The sequence below is a fragment of the Camelus dromedarius genome, chromosome 5 (assembly GCF_036321535.1).
Source record: "Camelus dromedarius isolate mCamDro1 chromosome 5, mCamDro1.pat, whole genome shotgun sequence".
In the NCBI taxonomy this organism is placed as follows: domain Eukaryota; kingdom Metazoa; phylum Chordata; class Mammalia; order Artiodactyla; family Camelidae; genus Camelus; species Camelus dromedarius.
Window position 1 is genome coordinate 43,556,253 of NC_087440.1, and position 25,565 is coordinate 43,581,817.

The 25,565-nt window shown below is 33.2% G+C and overlaps 1 protein-coding gene across 10 annotated transcripts in view; it reads left to right on the plus strand.

Moving 5' to 3' along the window:
* MIA2 (MIA SH3 domain ER export factor 2) overlaps window positions 1-25,565 on the plus strand; it is an 81,382-nt gene that overhangs the window by 36,915 nt on the left and 18,902 nt on the right. For 6 of the 10 annotated variants that reach the window (XM_031453638.2, XM_010983774.3, XM_010983772.3 and 3 more), the window contains 13 exons: window positions 1,394-1,462; window positions 3,027-3,053; window positions 3,629-3,739; window positions 4,369-4,440; window positions 4,971-5,075; window positions 9,131-9,253; window positions 11,000-11,108; window positions 12,582-12,628; window positions 13,381-13,471; window positions 16,371-16,509; window positions 20,961-21,062; window positions 21,983-22,043; window positions 22,622-22,657. In XM_031453638.2, the coding sequence (XP_031309498.1) occupies window positions 1,394-1,462; window positions 3,027-3,053; window positions 3,629-3,739; window positions 4,369-4,440; window positions 4,971-5,075; window positions 9,131-9,253; window positions 11,000-11,108; window positions 12,582-12,628; window positions 13,381-13,471; window positions 16,371-16,509; window positions 20,961-21,062; window positions 21,983-22,043; window positions 22,622-22,657 (1,092 nt within the window). The remainder of the gene's footprint in view (window positions 1-1,393; window positions 1,463-3,026; window positions 3,054-3,628; window positions 3,740-4,368; window positions 4,441-4,970; window positions 5,076-9,130; window positions 9,254-10,999; window positions 11,109-12,581; window positions 12,629-13,380; window positions 13,472-16,370; window positions 16,510-20,960; window positions 21,063-21,982; window positions 22,044-22,621; window positions 22,658-25,565) is intronic. The other 4 variants (XM_031453637.2, XM_031453642.2, XM_010983777.3 and 1 more) reach the window with 1 other exon arrangement.

A 25,565-nucleotide genomic window follows, 5' to 3' on the forward strand; every position in this document is an offset into this window, starting at 1 on the left:
CTTTAGTAAATATCTGTATTAGAGTTGGTGAGTCATAGGGCAGATATTGTTTAACTTTATGAGAAACTATCTGGTTACTTTTATGATTTTCTCTTTGTCTTTTATTTTCAGCAATGTTACTAGTTGTCTGGATATAGTGTTTTCTGTTTCTCATTCTTGAGGTTCATGATGTTCTGGAATCTGTGACTTAATGTCTTTCATTAGTTTTGGAACACTTTCGATCATTACTTTTTCAAATTGTTTTTGCCTTTTTTCCCCCTTCTCTTCCTGGGATTCTAAATACTTATATTTTAGCTTTTTACTATATCCCATAATGTATCTATGTTCTTTTCTGGATTGTCCGTCTTTTTGTTCACACTTCATCCTGGATATTTTCTTCTGATGTAGCTTCCATTTTACTAATTCTCTTCATCTGAATCTTTTAAATCATCTATTGAAATCTTTTTTTCTTATTTTTTTAATTGAAGTATAGTTGGTTTATGATATTGTATTAATTTCTGATATACATATATATGTATATATTTATATATTCCTTTTGATATTCTTTTTTATTATAGGCTCTTAAAAGATACTGAATATAGTTCCCGGTGCTATACCGTAGGACTTTGTTGTTTATCTATTTTATTGTTTATCTGTTATTGTTTATCTATTTTAGTAGTTAGTATCTGCAAATCCCCGACTCCCAGTTTATCCCTCTACCCTCCCCTCCTGTAACCGTAAGTTTGTTTTCTGTGTCTGTGAGTTTGTTTCTTTTCTGTAAATAAGTTCATTTGTGTCATTTTTAAAAGATTCCCCATATAAGTGATACCATATGGTATTTTTTTTTTCCTCTTTCTGGCTTATTTCACTTAAAATGATGATCTCTAAGGTCCATCCATGTTGCTGTGGATGGCATTATTTTATTCTTTTTTATGCATTGTGTGTGTGTGTGTGTGTGTGTGTGTGTACTGCAACTTCTTTATCCAGTCATCTGTTGATTGAGATCTTAATTTTATTATTACTTTTTTCAGTTCTAAAGTTTCATTGTGGCTCTTTTTATAGTTCTTTTTCTCTGGTTCAATATTGTCTTTTAGTTCTTCTTATATATTCAGCTTACTTATTTTACTGTCCAAAGGAGAAATCTGTTACCTACATCTTCCAAGAGTCTTTCTCTTGCTCATTTTTCCCCTTGCTTCTCAATCAAATCTTATTTTCTTGAGTGCTGGGTTATTTTATGTTGAGTGTCAGTAATATCATAACAAAAATTGTAGAGGTAAATTTGAAGCTGTGGATGATGTTCTCTTTCTTCAGTTAGGATTTACTGTTGCTTTTCATAGAATCAGTGGATTGTAGGGCATGTGTAGGTTGGAGTAAAATTTATAGAACTTTTACATATAGTGTCGCTTTCTTTCAGTATGAAGGTTTAGAGTCATCTTTAAAGGATTCCAGCTTTGAGGAGTCAACAGAAGCACAATGTTTGGAGGTAAAAACAAATAATGTAGTTATAAAAGTTGGAGAAGGAATCTTACTAAATAACAAACTTTAAAAGTAATGTATCTTCTCAAAACTGTTTCAAAGGAAATGTGAAAGAGCATTTCTGGATGTTAAAATGTAAAGAAAAAGTTAAATATAGAAAATAGACTATTAGTAGTTAGCAAAAGATATCCTAAAAATTTGAGCTCTTGTTGATAACTTGTTTCGAATGAAGCATATTCAGTTCTCTGGAATCTAGGGCTATTAAATTGAAGCTCTTTATTCTTCATCCCTGGGAAATATATTGAGGTAACTATCCCTTTTTGACTCAGTTTGCTCCAGGATGGAAAAATGGAATTCATTTTTGTAAATTTAGGAATAGTTGGTGACAAGAAGTTATGTAAATTGAGGCAGTACTTTCTTTTACTTCATCCCAGTATTTTAGGAGTTGACTAGAATTAGACCATAGATTTACATTACACACAGTGGTTTGCTGCTAAATGTTTAACACTTGGTTCTCTAAGAAGCAGGGGCCCTTAGTTTTGCTGAGTTCTGTTGTGTAACTACTCCCACCAATTCCAAGGTACCAACGATGCCACTGAATGTGGAATTTGGAAGAGATAATGCATAGTTGGCTCTCCTGAGCCAGGTATGATTAGGCGAGTAGTAAGGAGGGACTGTGGTAATTTGTGATCGAGCTAAACTACAACAGATTAGGGTAAGTAATAGGTGTGCCTTACTACTGTTTAGAGATTGAAGCATTGTAAAAAGCATATTCATTTTAAAATAGAAAATGAAGGACTTTGTGCCTTTGGTGTATGTGTTTATTAGTCAGTTCAGCTTGACAGTTCTCAATCACTGATGTCTGCAATCACCAGAAGCTTATGTATCATGATTCAGAATTTCCTAGTAGAGTCCAGAGGTAGTTATAAATTGAATTCCAAATGATACTAATTTCTCAGTCTTCTCTTTCTTCATTTGTTACCTGTTAATATCCTCAAGAGCTTGTTGAAATTGTTTTATCTGTTGACCCTTTGTTTTAACTACTGTTCCAGTAGTAATTTATTGGATTGATTAAAATACAGTTTTACAAGGAATTTGGTATACTAACAAAAGAGCAAAAACTGGAGAGCATAAACATTTTCTCAAGTTTTGTGGCATTGTGGATGAAATAAAACACACCGATTTATTTTCAGGCATTGAATTTACATAATCTGGCAGTAAAATTAGCTGAATTTTTACTTTAAAATGAACATTTTGCAAGTTTTTCTCTAATTTTAGTAATTTTTTGAAACATTTAATGTTTATTTTTAAGATTGGTAAACGTAAATTAAACATAAACTATATTGTGATACAATTAAAAATTGATATTTGAATCTGTAGATAAAATCAAAACAACAAAGTAATTTGATTCAATTCAGAATTCATATAATCAGATAGTCAAATTTGAGTAAATATATATAAATAAGTTTTTTAACTACTATAATACAGTATGTACTTGTTCTGCTTTTGTTTTGACCTGCATTAAATTCTTTGATTTTTTTCGGTTTGTTTATTTATTTTTTTTTGACAAGTTTGTTGAAGGATCACAAATACCGGAGGTATGTTTATTACAGTATTTGAAATCCAATTGGAATAATCCAATAACTAATCATTTTAAATTAAAAAGATCACAATCATTTAAAATGAAAAAGTCTTAATTTAGTGTAGAATATTATGAAGCAATCTTGATTGTTTTTTGAGTTTATTTTTTATTATGTCTTTAATGACATTAAATTAGATTTATTTATTTATTTATTTTTTGGTAATGCTTTAGAGCAGAGGTTGGCAAACTAGACTCTGGGCTCGCCACCTGTCACTGTAAATAAAATTTTATTGAAACACAGCCATGCTCATTCATTTACGTGCTGTCTTTGCTTTCTCACTACATACACATACCCCTTGAATAGTTGGGACAGAGACTGCTTGGCCTACAAGCCTTAAATGTTTACTCTCTGCCTTTTTATGGAAAAAGTTTGCTGACAACTGCTAGAATTGCTATTATTTCGATGTTATAAAAATGAACAGATATACAAACTGGGACTTATTTAATATATATTTATTTGATTATATTCATCTGATTTATCTTAACCAAAAATTCCTATGTCTGTCTTATAAAGTTGGCTTCCTCTTTTAGGCAGTCTGTGAAAAGCTGCTCAAGTCCAAATCTGAACTTGAGGATGAAATTCATTTTCTAGAAAAACAGTTAGAAGAAGGGAAATCTAAACATTCGGAGCAAGATGAATTGGTAAGACTTTTGTGTTTGAGGAAACTATACGAAAAAGAAATTTATTGAGTTAAAAAATGATATGATATTAGTTAAACTATTAAATGCACTGTAAAAAAAAAAAATCCAAAGAATACTGACTGCTTTAAAGAGGAGAGTAAAATTTTCCAGATTCTCTAGCTCTTTTTGTTTGTTGGAGGTTATTACCATGTTACATTTCTTGCATGTTCTTATAAAAATTTGCTATTTGCACTATGAAAGTAGCTCACATAAATAACTTAACTTGCACAATCACATACGTAGTGGATTTTTTTTTAATTACTCATAAAGTGTGTTAAAAACATTTTAACTTTGTCATTCTGTTTTAAAATCCATCTTAAGGAAGACCTTGATGTGTGTGAGATTAGTAAGATATGATGCTAGTGGACTTCTTTTGAGCCTATATAATGTAAACATTATGAAATATTAAAGATGAGTTGAAATACTATTGTTATATAAGTTTCATATGAAATTCTTTTAAGCAGATGGCTGAGAATTTTTCTTAATTTGAGTCCTTTTTGTGCAGTGTTAGTTATACCTAATATATTGGTATCTTGGAACCTGGAGGAGTCTGGTAAATACTTGTTAATTGACTGATACTGTCTTTTTAGATGGTGGATATTTCAAAAAGGATACAGTCCCTAGAAGAGGAGTCAAAGTCCCTCAAATCACAAGTTGCTGAAGTAAGTTGAATTGGTTTAATAGGTTTATTGGTTTTGAAAATCATTTACATTTGACTATCACTTTTATAATGAACGAATAAGTATAATATTAGAATTTAGATTTTTAAAAAAATACAGTATAGCTCAGGAAAGTTCATTTTTTCATTGGACAGGTATTTATTGAATTATTGCTGTGTACTGGTCACTGTTGAAGGTGATTGGTACTTAACATTGTAGACAAAATAGAAAAGCCCTCATGGAGTTTACATTCTGGTATGAGACAGACAGTAAAAAGTTAACAAAATTTGCTGCATAGTGCATAGAAGATTATGAGAGGTTAAATCATTTGTCTAAGGTCAAGTTAGTGGCAGAGCCAGGACTAGACCTTGATTCTAGGCCAGCCTTTTTTCTGCTAACAGCATGCTGCCTCTCCTGTTAATATAATATTTGGCATAGTTTTGACTTTAATTCCATGTTTTAGGGAGTGTGTGTAAAAAGAGCTGTTGTATTAAACTAATTCTGATAATCTCATTCTGTTGTATTTTACTTAGGCCAAAACAACCTTCAAAATATTTCAAATGAATGAAGAACGACTTAAGATAGCTATAAAAGATGCTTTGAGTGAAAACTCCCAACTTCAGGAGAGCCAGAAACAGGTTTGTACTGTAAAGGGACTCTTCTGCTTGTGAATATATAATTATGAATGTTTTGGGTGTACTCATAACTGACTCGTGCTAGGGGCAAGAGTAGGCTCTTTCTGGAGACCACGAGAGCAGTTCAGTCTCCCATGTATTCTGTGGCGTCTCTTTAGTATATGATACAAAGGTCTATACTCCTCGCACCCTTTTCCCCCATGAGTGGAAGTAACCCAGGGCATTCAGCATTTTGATAATCACAGCAAATAGCGTTTAGCACTAACTCCTCAAAGCCAGCCTGAAGGAGGGCAGAGAACACCTATGAGAGGTACTGCAGCTGTGGGTGTGGGGCCTAAGGACAGAAGCAGCTGTGATGACAGATCTAATGAGGATTTAATTTAACTTATACCCTCTTCCTCTCCCACACATGTAGAACAGTCACACACCCATAGATGTTTCTTCTCTCACTGTTCTCCCAATACAGTTAGAATTTTTCAGTGGGAAGAATTATCAGTGATTGCATCATTTATGATTTTACAAATATTACAGCCAAGTCACGTGATGTGCTCTGAATACATACTCTGTTTGACCCCATGTTTTATTTGCCCTAGAGTTAATAATTGTCTCATTTCCTTTATATCTATCTGTGATTCATCTTTATACTCTTCTAGGGATTATGTAAGTATTTTATTTATGTGTTCAGATGCTTTGGGTGATCTGCCAATTTCATTTTTGTCTTGAAGCAGTTCTTCCTGGGGTCTTCATCCTCTTGGTCCAGTAGGAACTTGTTCTCTAGGTCTGTTGTCCTCTGTTGTCCTAAGATTTCACTTCACTCCATCCTTCTCCTTGTCCTTCTGTGTTGGATCTTCTATTTCCTGTCCTAGACAATGGAGAAAAGGCAGTCCCTTCAGCAAGTGGTGTTGGGAAAGGTGGGCAGCTGCATGTAAATCAGTGAGGAACACTCCCTCACACCATTCACAAAAATAAACTCAAAATAGCTGAAAGACTTAAACATAAGAAAGACACTATATCCTGTGTCCAAGCTGTGCTCTTATGTGGGTAATTCCCATGATTAGCTTCTTGAGAAAGGTAGAGAAGGTAACTTCTAAAAAACTGGCATACCTTAGAATGTCTTCTCTCATACTTACTGACATTTTGGTTGGGTATCTTCTGTGTTGAAAAATTTTTCTCGAAATTTTGACATTATTGCTTTATTGTCTTCGTTTTCTGGTATTGGTTTTGCAAAGTCAAATGCTGTTTGGATTACTGAACCCTTTTTGTGATCTACTCTTCTTTCTTTATCTTTACACTTCTGTATCTTTCACTTTCATTGTTTCCAGTTCTCTGAAATTCCATGGTGATGTGCCTTAGTGTGCCATACATTTCTTGGCTACTCTCAGTTTGGAAACTCCTGCTGTTGATTTAGTTCTGGGAAATTTACTTGAATTATTTTATACTTTTTGGGATATATCTTCTATGATACATGTAATTATTTAAAAATGTCCTTTTTGGTTACTTTGTCTCTGTGGAACTTTTGTTCACTTATTCTCTGATATTTTTCACTTATAAGAGTTTTTGTTTTCTTTTGCTTATGCCTTTTTCTGGTTTGATGGATTCAGTATCTGTCTTTGCTGAGGATATTATTTTTTCTTTGAAGTGTTTTTCAGATCTTTGAGTTGTCTTGTTTCCTTTGAGTTCCTTTATTTTCTGTTTTGGCTTTTGTATTTTATGTAAGAGTTTCTTTTTTCAGATGTTTGGTGATTCATGGGTGTCTGCTCATTAATAGTGAAACTCTCCAAATCTAATTGGAAGCTTTGTGTGTGTTTCTCCTGGGCCCTTCTATGGGGTAATCTGGCTAGAGTGTTTCATTGGAGGATCCCCAGTTGTTGGTATCCAAAGACCACCTCCCACAGGCGTGACTCCTCCATAGTTCCCATTTGTGGGGTATAAGCCTGTTTGCCAGCATCTAGGACAGCAGCTTAGTGAGGTGGTGGTGGGCTGGTATCTCACTACTCAGTAAGTCAGCTTTCAGTTAATGCTTTTGCGTTTTCAGTATGTTACTCCCACCTTCTCCTGGTTCAGATGTCCCCGAGTTTTAGGTTCCAGCTCTCCAGAGAACAACCCTCTAGGCTTTTGACAGATGTGTATGTATGTGTGTAAGTATGTGTTTGTGCATGTGCATGTGAAAGACAGTGGGGTGTGGCGGAGGAAGTGGTGGACCGAGAATTAGAATGTGTGTGTGTATGTACGTACAAGGAGAACATGGGAGATTTTCTAACTGCTTTTCATGCAGACTTTTGGGCATTCCTCCTCTTTTCATTCCACTTATAACCCAGTGCTTGTGCCTCTAAATTCTGAGTCTTTCTGGGTTGTATCCAATCAAGCTGCTTTTAGACTTTCCTGTCTTCCACCTTAGATTTTAGTTCTATGTAGTCTTTTACTATGTTTCCGTCTCTTTCAACTTTCCATTTCTGGAGTTATCTTATTCTTCATCACCTGTTCTCTTTTTCCTTATGGGTTTATGCTTTTTTCTCCTAAACCTCTTTTCTGTCATCTTAGTAGATTTCAGGAGAAAGTGGTAAGTCCTGTGTTAAATTTGCTGTGTTATAATCAAAAGTCATCTTTTCTAAAAATTTAGCCCCAACCCCTCTCCCACCTCCCCCACCAAAAGGATTGTAATGAAAAATAAATAAACGAGGGACAAAAATCAATTAGGATTTTCTCTATTAGTGAAATTAATTGAACTTTGGATGTGACATAGACTTTAAAATTTAAAATTTTAAAATTTTCTGTGTAAATCTTCATTTTATATTTTACCTATGATACCTAAACAATAAAGATATTTGTTTTTGTTTGTGAAAAAAAGTGGACCTTTCTACTTTGGAAAAATTTCACATAGATTGTCTTAACTCTTTTATAGCTGCTTTCATCTAACTCTTTTTTAATCACCAAAGTCCTTGAAACAAACTGTTCCGTATTCACTGATTCCATGTTCTCATACACTCTTACATTAACCTTAAAAAACGGCTTGCTCTGTATGCAGTCTCTGTAGTAACTCACGAGAGACCACCTAATCACCAGATGCAAAATTTCTTCAGTTCCCATTTATTTTTATCTGTTGGTGTCATCTTATACATTAATGGAAAAGGATTAGTTTTTTCTTGTGCTAAGGAATATGCTGATGAAGTCTGAGTTTTGCAGAGAAACCCAGTAATTGCTATTTGATAGAATAGTATTTTAAGACTTTAAATTTGGCCTTTTTTTTCATATTTGTATGGCTCAATTTTTTTTATGAATTGCTTGCTCATTCGTTTGTTTTGTTGTTGTTGGTTTTTTTTTTGGCCCCTAATTGACTTCTAAGAGCTCTTTGTATGTTAATTGATTGATACTGTCTTTTTATATGGTGGATATAAGAATTCCTTTCTAGGAATCTTTTTTAAAATTTTATTTGTAATTTTTTGATTTATAAAGCTTTTAAGCATTATGTAGTTAAGTCTATATTTTATAATGATCTGTATATTTTGTGTCATGTTCAGAAAGTCTTTCATCTCCTGTGAAAGTATATATAGTGAAAGATTGTTTATGTAGAATTTGATCTGTGCCAGATTAATGGTATTTCTGAAGATTAGTTATTTTAACTACAAAACAGCACATGACTAAAAAATAAATTTTAGTGTAAGGTATGGCATTTTATGTGGAGTATAAGAAATGGTAAGGAGTGGCTGAATCTAATGATATGTTTGTTTCAGAAAGCTTTTTATTTGATGTAAACTTGTTATGTTACTCAGTTGAAGAATATTTGTGTCTGTTATTTTACATTACCCCTGTTTTGAAAGTTCTTTGAAAACCGGAGGCCTTCCTTCCTTCTTTCACTTCCTTCCCTTCTTTCCTCGTTCCATTCATCTGTCCCCCTCTCTCTTCTTTCCTCCCTTCCTTTTTCTCTCTCCCTTCTCAGGGACACGTTGTGTTGTATGATATTTATTAGTGATACACCTAGATACATAAATAAGTGCCTCTACACATAAGTATGATAAGATAATATGAGTTGCTTTTCTTTTTCTGGGTTTGAATTTTAGCTTTTACAAGAAGCTGAAGAATGGAGAGAACAAGTGAGTGAACTTAATAAACAGAAGGTAACACTCGAAGACTCCAAAGTACACATGGAACAAATTCTGTGTGATAAAGAAAATCAGATTAAGGTAAATTCCCCTGCTGGTTTGTGACTGAGTCAGCCAGAATTTTATGCTAATTCTTAAATTTGAAAATTTTTGTTTTTAGCAGTTTTTATTTTGATAATTTATTTGGCCACATTTGAGGAGGTGTCCTTTTTGGCATATGTTCCAGTTTGTACCAGGGTTGTTATCCTTGCTGCCAAATGCTCCTTGAAGACTTATAGATTTGTAGCATATATACATATCTACATTCTGCATGTCCTTCCCCATCCCCCTTCCCCTCCCAACCCTGTATTTCAGCCTAGGTATTTAATGAAGCAAGACAAGAGATTGAGGGGAGAGGGATATAGGTCAGTGGTAGAGCACATGCTTAGCATGCACAGGGTCCTGGGTTCAGTCCTCAGTACTTCCATTAAAAAAAAAAGAAGAGGTTGGAAGGAATTTTAGAAATTAGATTAATGAAATTATATGTATTGACTGACTATCTTTAATACCTAGACTAACTGGTATATGTACTTTCACAGAGATGAGTACTTTGTAAAACGTAAACCTAATTGAAATTTGACTCCACTAGGAATAAAATAATTGATGTAACTGTTAGGATTTGTTGACTTTATCCTACTCCCTATCTCTCCCTCCTACCACTTTTTCCTGCCTACTCTTTGAAATCTTATGCAGTCAAGCTGCAGACAGATACTCAGATGTGAGTAATGAGTGATAAGAGGTAAAGCTAACATTCCGTAGTCTGCACAGAGAAGTAGACATTGTCATCTTGAAAGCTATACATTTATGCTGTTTACGTTGCTACTAAGAATATTTTCAAGATTCCATCTTCAGGAGTTATATTCATAATTTGCATATTGTTTTATTTTTTTCCCTAAACTCACTCTGTTAGAGGACTTGTGACTCTTCCTAACAGAATAAGAACTCAAAGCTGTAGGCCATGATATTTGTGCCTGGAACTCTCAAGAGGGTGGAGATCGAAGGGTAGAAATTGTAGAGCAGGGTTTTTAGGTGGGTCCTTCCACAGAAATACTGGAATAGTCTATTTTATTCTCTATAGTGTTTGAAAATCTTCCTTTATTCAAGAAAATTCCAAAAGTTTGTTGGAAAACCTCTAATGTTCCAGTTCAGATTCTTTTTTATGACATTTTTTTCCCTTATGTCAGTTAAGTGCCTCATCTAGTTGTTTACTTGAATAAGTTGAACCTGAAATCTGATCTTTTCATATGGCATTTATCTCAGTTGTGGGTATGTGTGACTTCACGTAAAATTTACTCTAATGTTGAGGGGAGAGTATAGCTCAGTAGCAATATAGCTCGTGCTTAGCATGCATGAGGTCCTGGGTTCAGTCCTCAGTACCTCCATTAAAAATAAATAAATAGATAAATAAATAGGTAAACCTAATTATCCCTTCCCCCCACCCCACCAAATTTACTCTCATGTTAATACCACTTATCTGTGGCAAGTGAGAAATATTATATAAGAAAATGTTTTGTTACTTTATAGTCATGTGATACATTTAGCAAAAATGGGCCGTTATCAAGTATTTTATTTGCTTTAGGAATACCCAGTTTTGGTTTTTTAACTTGAAAAGTTTAATAGTCAATAAATGTTTATTTTCCAGAGTATTTACATAGCTTATGCCAGGTGGAGAATGAGAACTCATGTACTGTTATCTATGTGGACTGATTTTTGAACTACAGAAGTTGTAAAGCCATTAGAACAAGTCATTACCTTCTCTCTTTTTTTCCCCCTTTGCTAAATGTCAAGTCTCTGACTGAGCGCTTGCTAAAGATGAAAGACTGGGCTGCAGTACTTGGAGAAGACATAACTCATGATGATAACTTGGAATTGGAACTGAAGAGTGATTCAGAAAATGGTGCGCACTTAGGGATTACGTCGTGACTCACACTCTTGCTAAAAATGATGCCTGGCTCTTGTGCTTCCTTTTAGTTCCCCATGTGCACCACATTCTTTATACACTTGTGTGATATTCTGTCCCTCTCTCACTGTCCCTTTTAGTTAAGTTTCATCTGTAATACCACCTTTTCAGTTGAATCTTTCTCCAACCCCTCAGACAGACCTACAGCCTCCCTCCCTTTTATTGGCTGTACATATGTATCTTCATTACGGTGGTCTTCACACTGCATCATAATCATTTTCGTGCCTGTTTTCCCCTGTACTGTAAGGTACTCAGGTGGATGGGTGAGTAGTTTAAAAATGAGTGTTATATAAGTGAATGCCTCAGGATACTTTTTTTTGCTTTGGTTCAGATGATCACAGTACTTTAATCTTGGCCATCCCAAATTCTTACTGCCATTGCTGGTTGCAGTCTGGAAGCTCAGGCAAAGGTTAGACTCACTATAGCCACTTAGTGTATTTTCCAGCCAATTTCTTAAAAATGGAACATCTTGTTTTGACATAATTATGGACTCATAGAAGTTGTAAAAGCCGTAAAGAGAAGTCTTATGTATCTTTCATCCAGTTTCCCCCAGCTTTAGTTCTTGTGACTTCTGTGTGCTTTCTCTTTTCTCTCCCTCCATCCTCTGTATAATTAATAAATTTATTAGGGAGAAGGTGAGATTTTTAAAAGATTTCCTTTAATGATAGCATGAATGTGTTAGAAGAAAAGTACATTCCAAAGTAAATACATATAGTTCTGTTTATACTTTTTCACTTCTGCTTTATCTCATAAGAAATAATTTTTTCTTTTCTTAATGTTTTTTTAAATTCTAATTTTTTATTGACATGTAGTTTATTTACAATGTTAGTTTCAGGTGTACAACAAAGCAGTTCAGGTGTGTGTATATGTATACACACACACACACACACACACACATATTTTTCAGATTCTCTTCCATTATAGCTCATTACAAGAAATTAAATGTAGTTCTCTGTGCGATATAGTAGGTCCTTGTTGTTTATCTGTTTTATACATAGTAATGAGTATCGGAAATAATTCTTTTTCTAAAGAGAAAACTCCTGCTTGTTGAATGTTATTTTAATTTGAAGTATAATTCCACTTATATTTTGTATGCTGAAGGATTCTAAGAATAATTGAGACTGTGGGCTGTATTTAAGTGAATACCAAGTCCTTGCTATAACCCTGTTCTTAGAGTTAAGGGTAAAGAACCTTGTTAGATAATACTGTGGTACTTCCAGTGCTTTCTTTGTTTAGTTTCTGCTTCCTGAGGGCAGGTCCAAGACCGTTGTGCCTTATATTGAATTCTTTATTGTAGCAAGAAGAAGGATTATGAGGCTCTGGCTGAGTGAACTGATAAAATCATTTGAATGTATGTTGTGGCATCGCACTATTTTCTCAACTTATTATTGTTTCTGTTTTTCACTATAGATAATCAACCAAAAGGAGCTTTGAGGAAACTGATTCATGCTGCTAAGGTTTGTATTGCCACATAAAACATAAAGAATATAGAGAAAGAAATAGAACGTGGATTAAATCCATATGTCCTAGTAACCGTTTTAAAAGTCTATTTTATAGTTACCATGTAAGTGATCAGAATTTTTAGAAATGATCAGAATTTTCTTCATTTGCTTTTTTCTTTTTATAATAACTAGAAATTTATATTGTTAATTTTTAGAATTTCTTATAATAATTTTCAAAATGTGCACTCATTTGTTTGGGTAAAGAGTATATTTTAAATGTTTACTGTATTTTCTCCCATACTTCCCTGTATGAGCATTCTTCATCCTCTGGTCTCAGTATTTTCTGATCGCCTATTGCCTCATACCGTGTTTCGAGAAGTGAATACTAGATTCATTTTCTTGTGTTTTATCTCCTCTCTTTTTCATCCTAATAGTGGTATCCTATCTTTATTGATCTGTGTGATGGCTTGGTAATGTAGTTTGAAGGTTGCCTTAATCAGAACTTAGGTGCTGAAAGCAAATAGCTACTGTTTAAGCATCTGTCACTGATCCTCTCTGTTCTTCTTCTGAGAGTTACAACTATTGATGACTTTGCTAACTTTCCAGGACGGAAGCTGCATTGTTGGTGTATGTAGTCTAGCTGGTAATTTCATCAAAATGATAAAAGAGCTTCAAAAGTTTGGGATGGTATATTGAGTTTTTTTTATTTTTTGTTTTATAATTGATTAATGTTACAATTTTTCCTTCTCCTTCTCCCTTCTTTGAAGTTAAATGCTTCTTTAAAAACTCTGGAAGGAGAAAGAAACCAAATTTATACTCAGTTATCAGAGGTGGATAAAGCAAAAGAAGAGCTTACAGGTAGGTAATCTACATACTTATGAAGTTTTTCTGAATAAATACATCTCTTTATAGAGAATGGTAGCATTAATTGACTCAGTTAGGAGATACAATTAGATTTAAAAAAATTTCTACTTTTGTTGGTTATTTGTGGAAACTTAGTCCTGAGTTTTCATTATTGTTTGTAAAGTCATCATTTTCTCCATATTTATATAAAATTAAAATAATGGCATTATTTAAAAAAATGGTAAAACTATACTTTAAATTTCAGTGTCATAGGTGTGGTATGGTTTTAGATATTAAAATGTAGCAAGTTAAAACTCTTAATTAAACCTGTGTTAATTGTAAAATTGATTTTTAGTACTGCTATACTTTATAGATCCTTTTATAGTATAGTTTTCTTCTTTAATGTACATGAATAGCATATTAGCATCATATAAGAGTGAAGGAGCAATGTTAGACCTGTAGAACTGAAGTGTTTTTTCATTGAAAACATTTTTACTTATTTTGGTGGTAGTGGTTTTTTTTTTTGAAGTAAACAAATTCTGTTAGTTATGTTTGAAATTTTTTTAACTTGATATAAGTAACATTCCATTTTTTAAAAATTTCACTGTAACTGTTAGCATAAAAAAATAATGGAAGGACATTCTTAAATATCAACAATGACTCTCTTTGAATATGGGATTATGAACAGATTTCTGTTTTCTCTTTACTTATCTCTATTCCCAAAAATTTCTACAATAAGTGAACTGTATAATAAAACATTTTTGGAAAGATTGAACCACCAGAGATACAGATAATTTAAAAAATTGTCATATCCCTATTCACATGATGTTGGTAATTGGATTATTTTTGGATTCTGAAAAACATTAATATTAACTTTAAAAAGTTTTGCTGTATGTAAAACATAGTACCAAAAGCCAAAATTTTCAGGAGGAAAAGATACAGATATGCCTGTTTTTAAGGAGCTGTATTTGAGTACATTAACAGACTCGTAGTGAAAAATTGTGTACTAAGTGCTATAATAGCAAGGAATTTGCTCACCAGTTACCCCATCGCTTAATAGAGTTTCTTGGCAAATCTCTATTAGTTTCTAAAATTAGCATTTGGAGATTTTGTGTTTGTCTGTACCCTTCTTCCAAATCTAACTTTCTTTTTTTAATGTGTCAGGAAAGATACATTTCTGTAATTGATACTCCGTTTATAACAGGAAGGTTTTCTTCTAAACTGTTTTTCCTCTCATTTGGCCCTTTTTGGTAATCACTTACAGTGCTCTTTTAAGAGGATTTGAAACCAAATAGTTAAGGTAGAAGTACAAAGATATAATGAAGATTTAAGTGTGGTTTATTTATTTATTTTTTTAAATAGAGATAATCCAATTAAACATTTTTAAAATTGAAGTGTAGTTGATTTACAGTGTTGTGTTAGTTTCTGGATACAGCATAGTGATTCAGTTATATATGTATATATTTTTCGTATTCTTTTTCATTATAAGTTATTACAAGTTGTTGAATATAGTTCCCTGTACTATACAGTAGGACCTTGTTGTTTATCTATTTTATATATAGTAGTTTGGAAGTGAGGGAGGGATAAATTAGGATTTGGGGATTAGCAGATACAAACTACTATATATAAAATAGATGATCCAATTTTAATAGAGACAATACTCAACATTATTGTCTGTTAAGTGACTTAACAGTGGCTTATTAGGAATTAAGACTTAGCAATGGCAATGGCTAAAAGCCTAGGTCAACAGACTTTTAACAGATGTAGATTTAAAAATTTCTATTTTTAATAGACAGATGTGGACAATTTTCTGCACACTTATTTAATGTTAATGTATTTACCTAAACTATCATTTTGGTGTGTACATTTTTAATAGGTGTTTTAGAATAATTATATACTATTACATATAATTAATAATATTTTAATACTTGTTAGTATGATTTTGAAGCTGCCCTCTTTAGGCAGAGTGAATTTTGACTTGTATTAAGATATGTGGTAGTGATTCATACACATGTTGTAGGTGATGGCACCCCAGTCTTAAAGGAGTTAGGTTATGTTGGAAGAGAAATGAGGTTTTAAAAACAGTTGGTGCACATTCAAACTATTATATATGAAGTAAGCTACAAGTAAATATTATACAACACAGGGAGTATGGCCAGTATTTTGTAATAACTATAGATGGCGTATAACCTTTAAAAATTGCAAATCACTGTACTGTACACCTGTAACTTACATTGTACATCAACTATACTTTGATAAAAAAATTAAAACAATATAGTTGATGCACTAATTATAAAATATAAACAGTTACTGTTTAGAATTGTTTATTTTAGTTTCTACAGATTATTCTTTTAGGTGGCTTAGCAGTTGAAGCAAACCTAAAATTGATATTTTTCTCTTCAGTCTTGATCTGGCTTAAGCTAGCAGGACTTTGGAACATTTGTTATCAGAAGATCTAAATTCCCAGCTTGATTTATAGCATAGTATCAAAATTTTGGCTTAAAAGGGGCTGAAGTTATGTATTAGCAGAGAAACTTAAAAAAAAAAACGATTAAAAAAAAGCATTGTTCATTTCTGTGAAAGTAGTTTCACAGAAAATATTGAACTAAAATATTTGCCTATAAAACTCTCATCACTAAAACCTTGAGAATTTTATTGGCTTTTAGCTCCTAGACTGAAAAAATTAGATAGTAGAGTTAGAATATTGAAGATTTTGGAAGATCTTTAAGTGATAAAAAATTTTATAACAATTTATATAACTTTAATTAAAATGTTAAAAGGCATTTGGGTAAACAGTACCTTATAGATTTTCTGTTGTTGGAAAGAGTTTATTAATAATTTATTTTTATGAAATATTAATGTGCAACTTAGAATATTTACTTCTTTAATTGTGATTTTAAAACATTTTCTATAGAGTGTATTAAAAATCTCCAGACTGAGCAAGCATCTCTGCAGTCAGAAAATACACAGTTTGAAAGTGAGACTCAAAAGCTTCAGCAGAAACTTAAAGTAATGGCTGAACTGTATCAAGAAAATGAAATGACACTTCACAGGTAATAAAATTACATTGATAACTCCACTAAATGGCAAGTAAAATAGCTTAAAAATGTCACATGTTGAGTTTATGTTATTATTCAAAGTTCTCAATTTATTATTGGGTTACATTTCATCAATTCATTTTTAAGGAGGTTATTTCATCTTGAAACACTTTTTCTTCAAGGAAGAAAATATAAGTGATATTGGAATTTCCAAGCTAATTCACAAAATCCTCTTTAACTTCTACTAAATAGCCGGCACATTACTGCTGATTAAATGTCACAATATGGCTAGGTAGGTCAGGGAATCTAGGTGGACATTCTAGTAATTGAACTATCCATTAATTCCATCTCTGATTATGTAAAACCGATTCTCTCCCTTGTGTAAATTGCTCCTGCCCAGCTGCTCCTTGTCTCAGTAAATGCTAGTGTCATTTGCTGAACTGCTTAGAGCAGCTGCTTATGCCTCCTTGACTTCTTTTTTTTTTTTTTTGACTTCTTTTATATCCAATATTCATTCTCTCATTAGATTCTGTCAGCTTTTCTATATCTTGAATCTGACCACTTTCCCCCACCTTTCATTCTAGTACTCTGATCCTAGCCGTCATGCATTAGTACCTGGTTTATTGCAATACCCTCATGAGTGATCTCCCTCCTTCCATTCTTAGCTTCCTGTACTCGCTTTCAGTAGCATAGCCCTCTAAAACGTAAGTTAGGGGTATTGGCACTCTCTTGCTTGGAACCTTCAAATTCCTGTACATCACACTCAGAATTTAATCCAAAGTTTTTACCATGGCCTATAAGACCCTACGAGATCTGGCCCTGGGCAGCCTCTTTAACTTTAGCTTGTTTTCTTTTTCCCTTATTATCTTCCAGCCACACTGGCCTTTTTGATGATCTTTAGCATGCTAAGACATCTGTACCTTAGAGTGCTTTGTACTTCATCCTGTTGCCTTGGAATGGTGTTCCGCATGTAAGGTTCAGTCCTTCACCTCATTTGAGTGTAGGTTCAAATGTTGTCTGAAAGAATCCTTCCCTGGTTCCTCCAACTGAAATAATACCTGCCCCTCCCTATCCTCTTGTCTTGCATCTTGCTTTATTTTTCCTTATTGCTGCTGTTGTCCTCTGGTGATTGATTATCTTTTTAAAATTCCCTACATTTAATGTAAACTCCATGAGTGAGTTACCTCATTCTCTTCTCTTCTTTATTTCCAGTGCCTGAAACTGTGCACATGGTATTCAATAAATATTTGTTGGATATATGAATAAATATGTTTAGTGCTTTTATATATTATATTGAAAGATTGTGTGTGCATGTGTATACTGATGCCTGAATGCATACTTACACAGAAGACCGTTGAGATACCTATCTGGAGACAGCAGATTTTCAGATACCACTATCACATTTTTCATTGTTAAATGAAACAAAATGTAACAGACTTGCAAGCCTCTTTAAAAACTTAACGGAAGTTACTACAGTTGATTCTCATTATCTGTAAATTCTGTATTTGCAAATTCACCTACTTGTGGAAATTCATCTGTAACCTCAAAAGCAGTACTTGCAAAGCTTTAGTAGTCATTTGCAGACTTGGACAGAACAGTGGAAGATCTGAATTGCCCAATGTGCATGTTCCCAGTTGAGGTCAAACAAGAACTCTGCCTTCTTGTTTCAGCTCTTACTCTTGTAAACAAGTGCCCTTTTTGCAGTAAATTTATTTAGTGCCACATTTTTGTGTTTTTGTGTGTTTTTTTTTTTTAGTGATTTAGCCATTTTAAATGGCCCCCAAGTGTAGTACTGAAATGCTGTCTAGTGTTCCTAAGTGCAAAAAGGTAGTGGTGTGCTGTGCCTTATAGAGAAAATACATATGTCAGATAAACTTTGTTCAGACATGAGTTCTAATGTGGTTGGCCATGAGTTCATTTTTATGAATCAGCAATATATATTAAATGAGATTTCTTTAACCAGAAACACATAAAACAGGGTTATATGTTGATTGATAAAAATGCTATGATCCGAGCTCTTAGGAATCTAATGGTGTATTTCCTTTAGGAGCAGTAGTTCAGTGTTTGCTAATTTAAGACTTGTGGTGACTTTATAGACTATAACCAGTGGGAATAATGAGATTCTGTTGTATGCATTTGGAAACTGGTAGAGAATATTGAAACTCCATTGATGTCAGGTGCTGGGTGGTAGGTTACACTCTTTCACTACCAAGCTGTATACTTCAATCATGCTTTGGATTCAATTCAGAGTTTAAAAACTTGCTATTCATCATGGAATTCTGGGCCTTTTGCAACTGCTCTGGGCATAAAAGAGAAATAAATTAGACTAAATGGAAGAACTACAGAGTAACCTAATAGTTTCTGTCAGTAAACCTAGGAATGGGCCCTTCTTTTTAGGTTAGGATGAAAGATATTGTGAGTAAACTTCGGACAGAAAAAGGGTTATCTGAGGTGAAAGGAATACTTTTGAGTGTATCTTTTTTTTTTTTTAAACTGATGTATTGTCAGTTTACAATGTTATGTCAATTTCTGGTGTACAACATAATGTGCAGTCATATATTTGCATACATATATTATTTTTCATATTCTTTTTCACTATAGGTGGTAGACAAGATACTACATTTAGTTCCCTGTGCCTGTGCTATACAGTATAAACTTGTTGTTTATCTATTTTATATATAGTAGTTAGTATCTAGAAATCTCAAACTCCCAATTTATCCCTTCCCACCTCACTCCCCCGCCCCCTGTAACCATAAGTTTGTTTTTTATGACTGACTTTTTCTGTTTTGTAAATAAATTCATCTCTTTTTTTAGATTCCATGCATAAGTGATATCATATAGTATTTTTTTTCTCTTTCTGGCTTCTCTTAGAATAACGATCTTTAGGTTCATCCATGTTGTAGCAAATGGCATTATTTCATTCTTTTTTATGGCTGGGTAGTATTCCATTGTATAAATATACCACAACTTCTTTATCCAGTCATCTGTCAGTGGACATTTAGGTTCTTTCAATGTCTTGGCTATTGTAAGTAGTGCTGCTGTGAACATTGGGGTGCATATATCTTTTCAAATTAGAGTTCCCTCTGGATACATGCCCAGGAATGGATCTTGAGTGTATCTTTTGAACAACAACAACAAATGTTTAATTATAGAATTTTAATGAGTAATGTTTAGAATTTGAAAGAAAAAAGGTATTCTCTGTGGATATTCAAAGCAAGGATGGGAAGCTGAGTAGAATCCTAGCTGCATGTGTGTTGTTCATTAGTTTGAAATGTGGTGAATTCCCAATTTCCATCATTAATGAGCCCACCCACATTCAAGAGGAGGGTTCATAGACTTTACTTCTCTGTGGGAGGGGTGACAAAGGGATTCTGGCCATTTAAAATCTATATAGTTTATAGGAACACACCTGTCTTCCGTCTCCAAGCCCACTACACTTTTATGGTTTTCCTAAGGAGATGGTTTTTATTTTCTTATAACACCTATGAAACAGTTGATCTGAGGAGTGCCTCCTAAGCAATAGATAATGTAGTGTGTAGACTAGAAAACAGTTACCGTTGTACTGTAGAATTTCTTTAATGGTTTGTCATGTTTTTCCCCAAAGTCATGAAAAAGGTGAGGCACCCGCCGTTAGGACTCCAAATGCGTTTTCTGGTGGTGTTCAAGTATTTCTTTAGGGACCAGTGTTATTAATGATACCACGTGAAACAACATGGGTGATGTAGTATAATGGAATCACTATTTACTAGCTCTATGCCTCAGTCCAGTTATTTAGTTTCTCTGTGCTGCATTTTTCTTTTTGTAAACAGTACCCTTTGTGTAGAGCTGTTGTGTTAAATAAGATACTGTACGTAAAGGTGTAAGAAAAGCTTTACTCGAGGGCTCATTAAATTAGCCATTATTGCTAAAAGAACTAGCAATAGTAAGTTGGACTACTACTGTGAAATTTTATTTACTTTGGGTTCATTATGTGTAAATTTGTGTGTGTGTGTGTGTGTGTGTGTTTGTGTGAGAACTGGCCTGGAAGTCCAATCACTATTTTAACAACTTAACCAATTTAAAAGTTATTGAAACACAGTTCATTAATGACTTCTTGTTTAATAAATGCAATACTTTATACTGGAAGGCTTGGTAAATAATATACAGTTATAATAGTTTTTATTAATATTTACCTATGATAATCTTATTTCTGTGATGAATTCTTATAGAAAGCTCTTGAAAACTTCTATATTAGTAGTACTGTTTTAAACAAGATGCTTTACAGTGTGAGTTTATAGTATTAAATTCCACACTCAGAATCTTTACACAGGTACATTTTTTTTCTTGCATGTGATGTTTTCATTGGTATTATGCATATTGCTTTATGGGAGCAGTAAAGTTAATCACCAGTTGTCATATAATTAAAAATATATAATTGATCATTTTATGACATACAGTAAAAGACATAAAACACTTTGTGTTTTAAGGAAATTGACAGTAGAGGAAAATTACCGGTTAGAGAAAGAGGAGAAACTTTCCAAAGCAGATGAAAAGATAATCCATGCAGCTGAAGAGCTGGAGACCTATAGGTATTGAATATATTTTTCCCTTCTTTTTGATGTTTAAAGCAACCAGACAAAGCCTGTATTTTTGTTTCATTATTTTTTGTTCAGATATCTTGCTGTTACACACTTATACAGGAAATATAAAAAGGAAGAAATGTTTTTCTTTCAGTGTATGATTTTAAATCTCTCACATTAGTTGGATTTGAATATGGGTGTCCTATTTTCTGTTAATGTTAAGAACTTTATTAATGCAATTAGTTTTAAAGTCTTTCATCTTTGGTTCACATGGGGGAAGAATGTGTATGATGTTAATCAATTTGAGAAGTATGCCATGAAAGGGAGAGTAAGCCTCACTTAAAGTTATGAAGGAGTATTTAAAGACCATAAGCCTAGTTTTTATGTTAGCTTAGTCCTCAGTGAGCAAAGGTAAAATTATAGAAATAGTAAAAACCTTGAGAAAATAAGAGGCAAGATTCAGCAGTATTCCAAATAATTGTGATGCTTCATTTTACATTAGGACTAGTAAGCTTGAGTTTTATCCAAAAGAAGGAATGGTCTTGTTAGTCTTATAAAAATAATAAGTAACATTTTATTTCTCACAAATCATTAATTTGCTAACATTCTTTTAAGGTTATAGACATCTGAATAAATCTCCCAATATCATCCTTCTTAAGAATAAAAATGAACCAGTATGCCATCTAAATCTTCTCATGGTCTTTGGTTTAGGTAAACCCAAGTAGTAGTACTCCTAAAGCTTAATTAATGTCGAAATTATCTCAGGCAGAAATAAACTTTAGAAACGCATAAAGGTGGTTAACACGTGGAATTCTGTAGTTATATGAAACAATGCACTCTAGGTATTTTAATTAATATTTTCAGTAGAGGTAGTGTTCTATCATTTCTTAGTATATGTTAATAGCAGAATGATTATTTGTTCTTTATAGAAAACGAGCCAAAGATCTAGAAGAAGAATTGGAGAGAACCATTCGTTCTTATCAAGGACAGGTATGTGTGTGTGTGTGTGTGTGTGTGTGTGTGTGTGTAAGTAACCTAAAACAGTTGTGATTTGTTTGAATTAGTATCTCTCTGTTTTGATGCAGGAGTGTACTTATTTGACGAATTGTATACCTCTTGAGGTTTTGCATGGAGCTGTGGAACATTTCTAGGGAGGCAAAGATTCTGTGATAAGAGACCTTGTTTAAAGTGGCCATGTGTCCTGCTGCTGCTTTGGGAATGTGTGTTGTGTAAATAAACAGATATATATCAGCACCGGGGTCTTTTCCACTTCAGTCTCCTTGTTGTCTCTTAATTGGCACTTCCTGTTGTAGTTGATTATTGGATAAAATAGACATGTACTAGACAAAAATTTTAGTTGTCTTTATTTTTCCAGTTTTGGTTTTAAAAGCAGAATAGAGTAGATCATGTGTATGTGAAAATTTGCTTTAAAATGTTACTTATTTTTTTAGGGACACTTGAGTTATTTTTGAGTTTATGAGTTGTATACTGAATCACAGCGGTAGATGTGCATTTTTTTAATGAAGAAAAATAGTTATCAGTAGTATTTTAATGACTTTGTTTTTCAGATTATTTCTTATGAGAAAAAAGCACATGATAATTGGGTAAGTACTAAATTATCTTAGGCTCTTTTGCCAAATTGTTCTTTTTCCTAATTGAAATGAGCAATGTAAAAGGTCTACTTTTACACTGAGAATAGAGGTAGTATTTACAGAAATCAGTTTCTTTTAATTTTGCCAGTAGTGAAATTATGTTCCTTATGAACTAAATACTTCGTTATGACACAGTTATTCACAAAATCTGATTTTTCCTTCTCTGCTTTCAGCACATAGCTTCTTTTCAGGGAGCTTCTACTTTCTTTGGGGAGGTTAATATAATGTTCATGGACTTGTTTCAGGCACTGGATTGCCACTAATTGTGGACAAATAACTTAAAGTTCCTTAGGTCTGTTTACCTCTCTGTAAAACAGTGGGGCTGGACTAAGTGATAATCTAAAGCCCTTCTAGTTCTAAAAGTTGTACCATTCAGGTATCTGATTCTCACTGTTGAATTACTTGTTACACATTAAGAAAAAGACCATCGTAAGAAATGACATGTCAGAGCCTCAGAGGAACTGTATGAGGAAATAATAAGCATGTAGGTTTTGACTAATTGTCCGAATGATCCCTCTAACGTGAAGAACTGTAGAAATAGCTGGCCCTCGGAAGAATTGTCCCTCAGAGTCTTCAAGGGGAAGCAGTTTGCACAGTGGGTGAATGTGGGGTCTGGCATCAGCCTGTCTTGGTTGATATCCTGGCTGTATCACCTGCCACCAGTTCTCTTACCTGTAAGATAAAAGATATCATTAGTATCTATTTCATAGTTATTGTGATGATTAAAAAGGATATTTCTGTTAGCCAGGTACCCGACATATAGTAAGCACTCCGTAAATGTCAAATTATCACTGTTATACTGAAGCTTGGAAGGTATTTTTTAGGCATGGATATTTCTTGGAGTAGAGATTCCAGCTTTGAGTGAGAAATTAGATACATCGAATATCAAGGTCCCTCCCAATTCTAAGATTTTGTACGCTTCTATATTGAGGTTTCAGTGAAGATTTGTTACTGAATTAAGCTGGGCTTGGAGATGAGTTTAGTCTTCTTTGGTACTCTTCACCACTTTCTAAATACTAGATGCAGACTATTTTTAAAGATTGAGAGGAATTGATGTTTATTAGTATCTGTTATGTTCTAGGCACTGTACTTAAAAACATTTTATATATATTGCTCATTCAATCCACACAGTAACTGTAAAATAGGTATTATAAATTAGGTCTTACAGACGAGGAAACACCCTGAGGTCACATGATTAGCGATGTAGAGTGGAGATTGAAATACTGACCTTTTAGTTTCTAAGTCTTGTGCTTTTTCTTTTCAATATATTGAATTTCTTGTTTAGTAAAGAATGACATTGACTTTAAATTAAAACATGCAGAAAAATATGCCCTTCTTGTCTCAAAAATCAAAAGATTTTTTCAGATTTATAAAAATAATACATACTCATTGAACAAAAGTTTATACCGTGTAGAAGGGTACAGAGAAGAAATCAGCAGCATCACTTTAATTTGTTCTGCACTTTTTGGACTGTTTAGACATAAAGCACATATATATGTTTAAAAAATGAAATCACATATTAGTTTTATAACCTTCTTTCTTACTGTATCATAGATATTTTCTGTGAATGTTTTATAATTTATATAAACCTTTCCCATTTTATAAACTTTGTTTCCACCTCTTTACTGTTATAATTTTATAATTTCAGATATTACATTCTCTATTGAGCATTTCTTTGCTCTATCCTGTTAGATTTAATTTTTTCTTCCTTTAAACTCTCATAGTACTATGTTTTTTTGTGTCCTATGGCAAGTACTGTGGTCATTTATATTTGTCCTTACCACAGATTTAAGCCTCTTAATAGAGGGACTGGTTCTTTTTCCTTCACACCTGTACCTCATAGAATGCTATTTTGATATTGTAAGTATTCAGTATCTGAATACAGTGATTCAGAATACAGTATGGTCATTCACTGAATTATAGTTTTGTTAATCTTTAGGTGTAAACTTTTCAAGTTTGAATCACTGCCATCAGTTTACTTTTATATTTTTTTGTTGTAGGTGTATTTTTAACAAATACTATTCTATAATCATAGTAGAAGTTACTTTTGACTTTATGCATTTTTTGTGCCATATACTTGAGTAAATATGTTACACTATAGGCGGCATGTAGAAATAATTTCGGTGCTGCGTTATACAAAATTAAATGAATTAGTATTTTGTTAACTAAAATTGTTGGTGTAGTATTCTTTTTTGTTAGTACAAAATTAGGTGATTACATACTGGAAAAAGATGATTCATGGAATCGCTTTGATAGTGCTAAAATGTGGTTAAGCTATATTTTAGATGAATATTTGCCCAGTTAAAGTTAATTTTATTTGTGCAGTTCACAATTTTAAGTGAACGCATTTGATAGTATAGTGCTTTTTAATTGTAAAAAGTTATAGACTGAGTTAATTACCTATGTTTTTGTGATTTTACATTTGCTCTAGTGCGTTGCATAACTTCGGCAGGCCTGATGTGCCGCATACTGCCGCTTCTAATCTGTAGAGTCCACAGAGTAACTGGGAAACATGCAGTATTCTGGACAAGTTTAACCTTTGCCCACAACTGTTTGGGAGTATTGCATGTTCTTGGTCTAAGTGTAAGCTTTGTTTTCTATAACATATATACTCTGATTTTTATTAAATAAAAGTGTCACTAAACAAATGTAAAAGACTGTAGAAATATATCTGTATAGTGTTGTGCACTTAATAAACATGCAGCATGCTGTGATTATATTCAGCCATTTAAAAATAAAGACCTGTATCAGCTTGCTGTGAAGCTATTTGAGACCTTTAGTTTCACAGAACGATAGTGATTTCTTTCCAGAGGTGGTGCCATAGCCAGTGCTGCTGTGCATAATGATCCCTGGTCTCCAT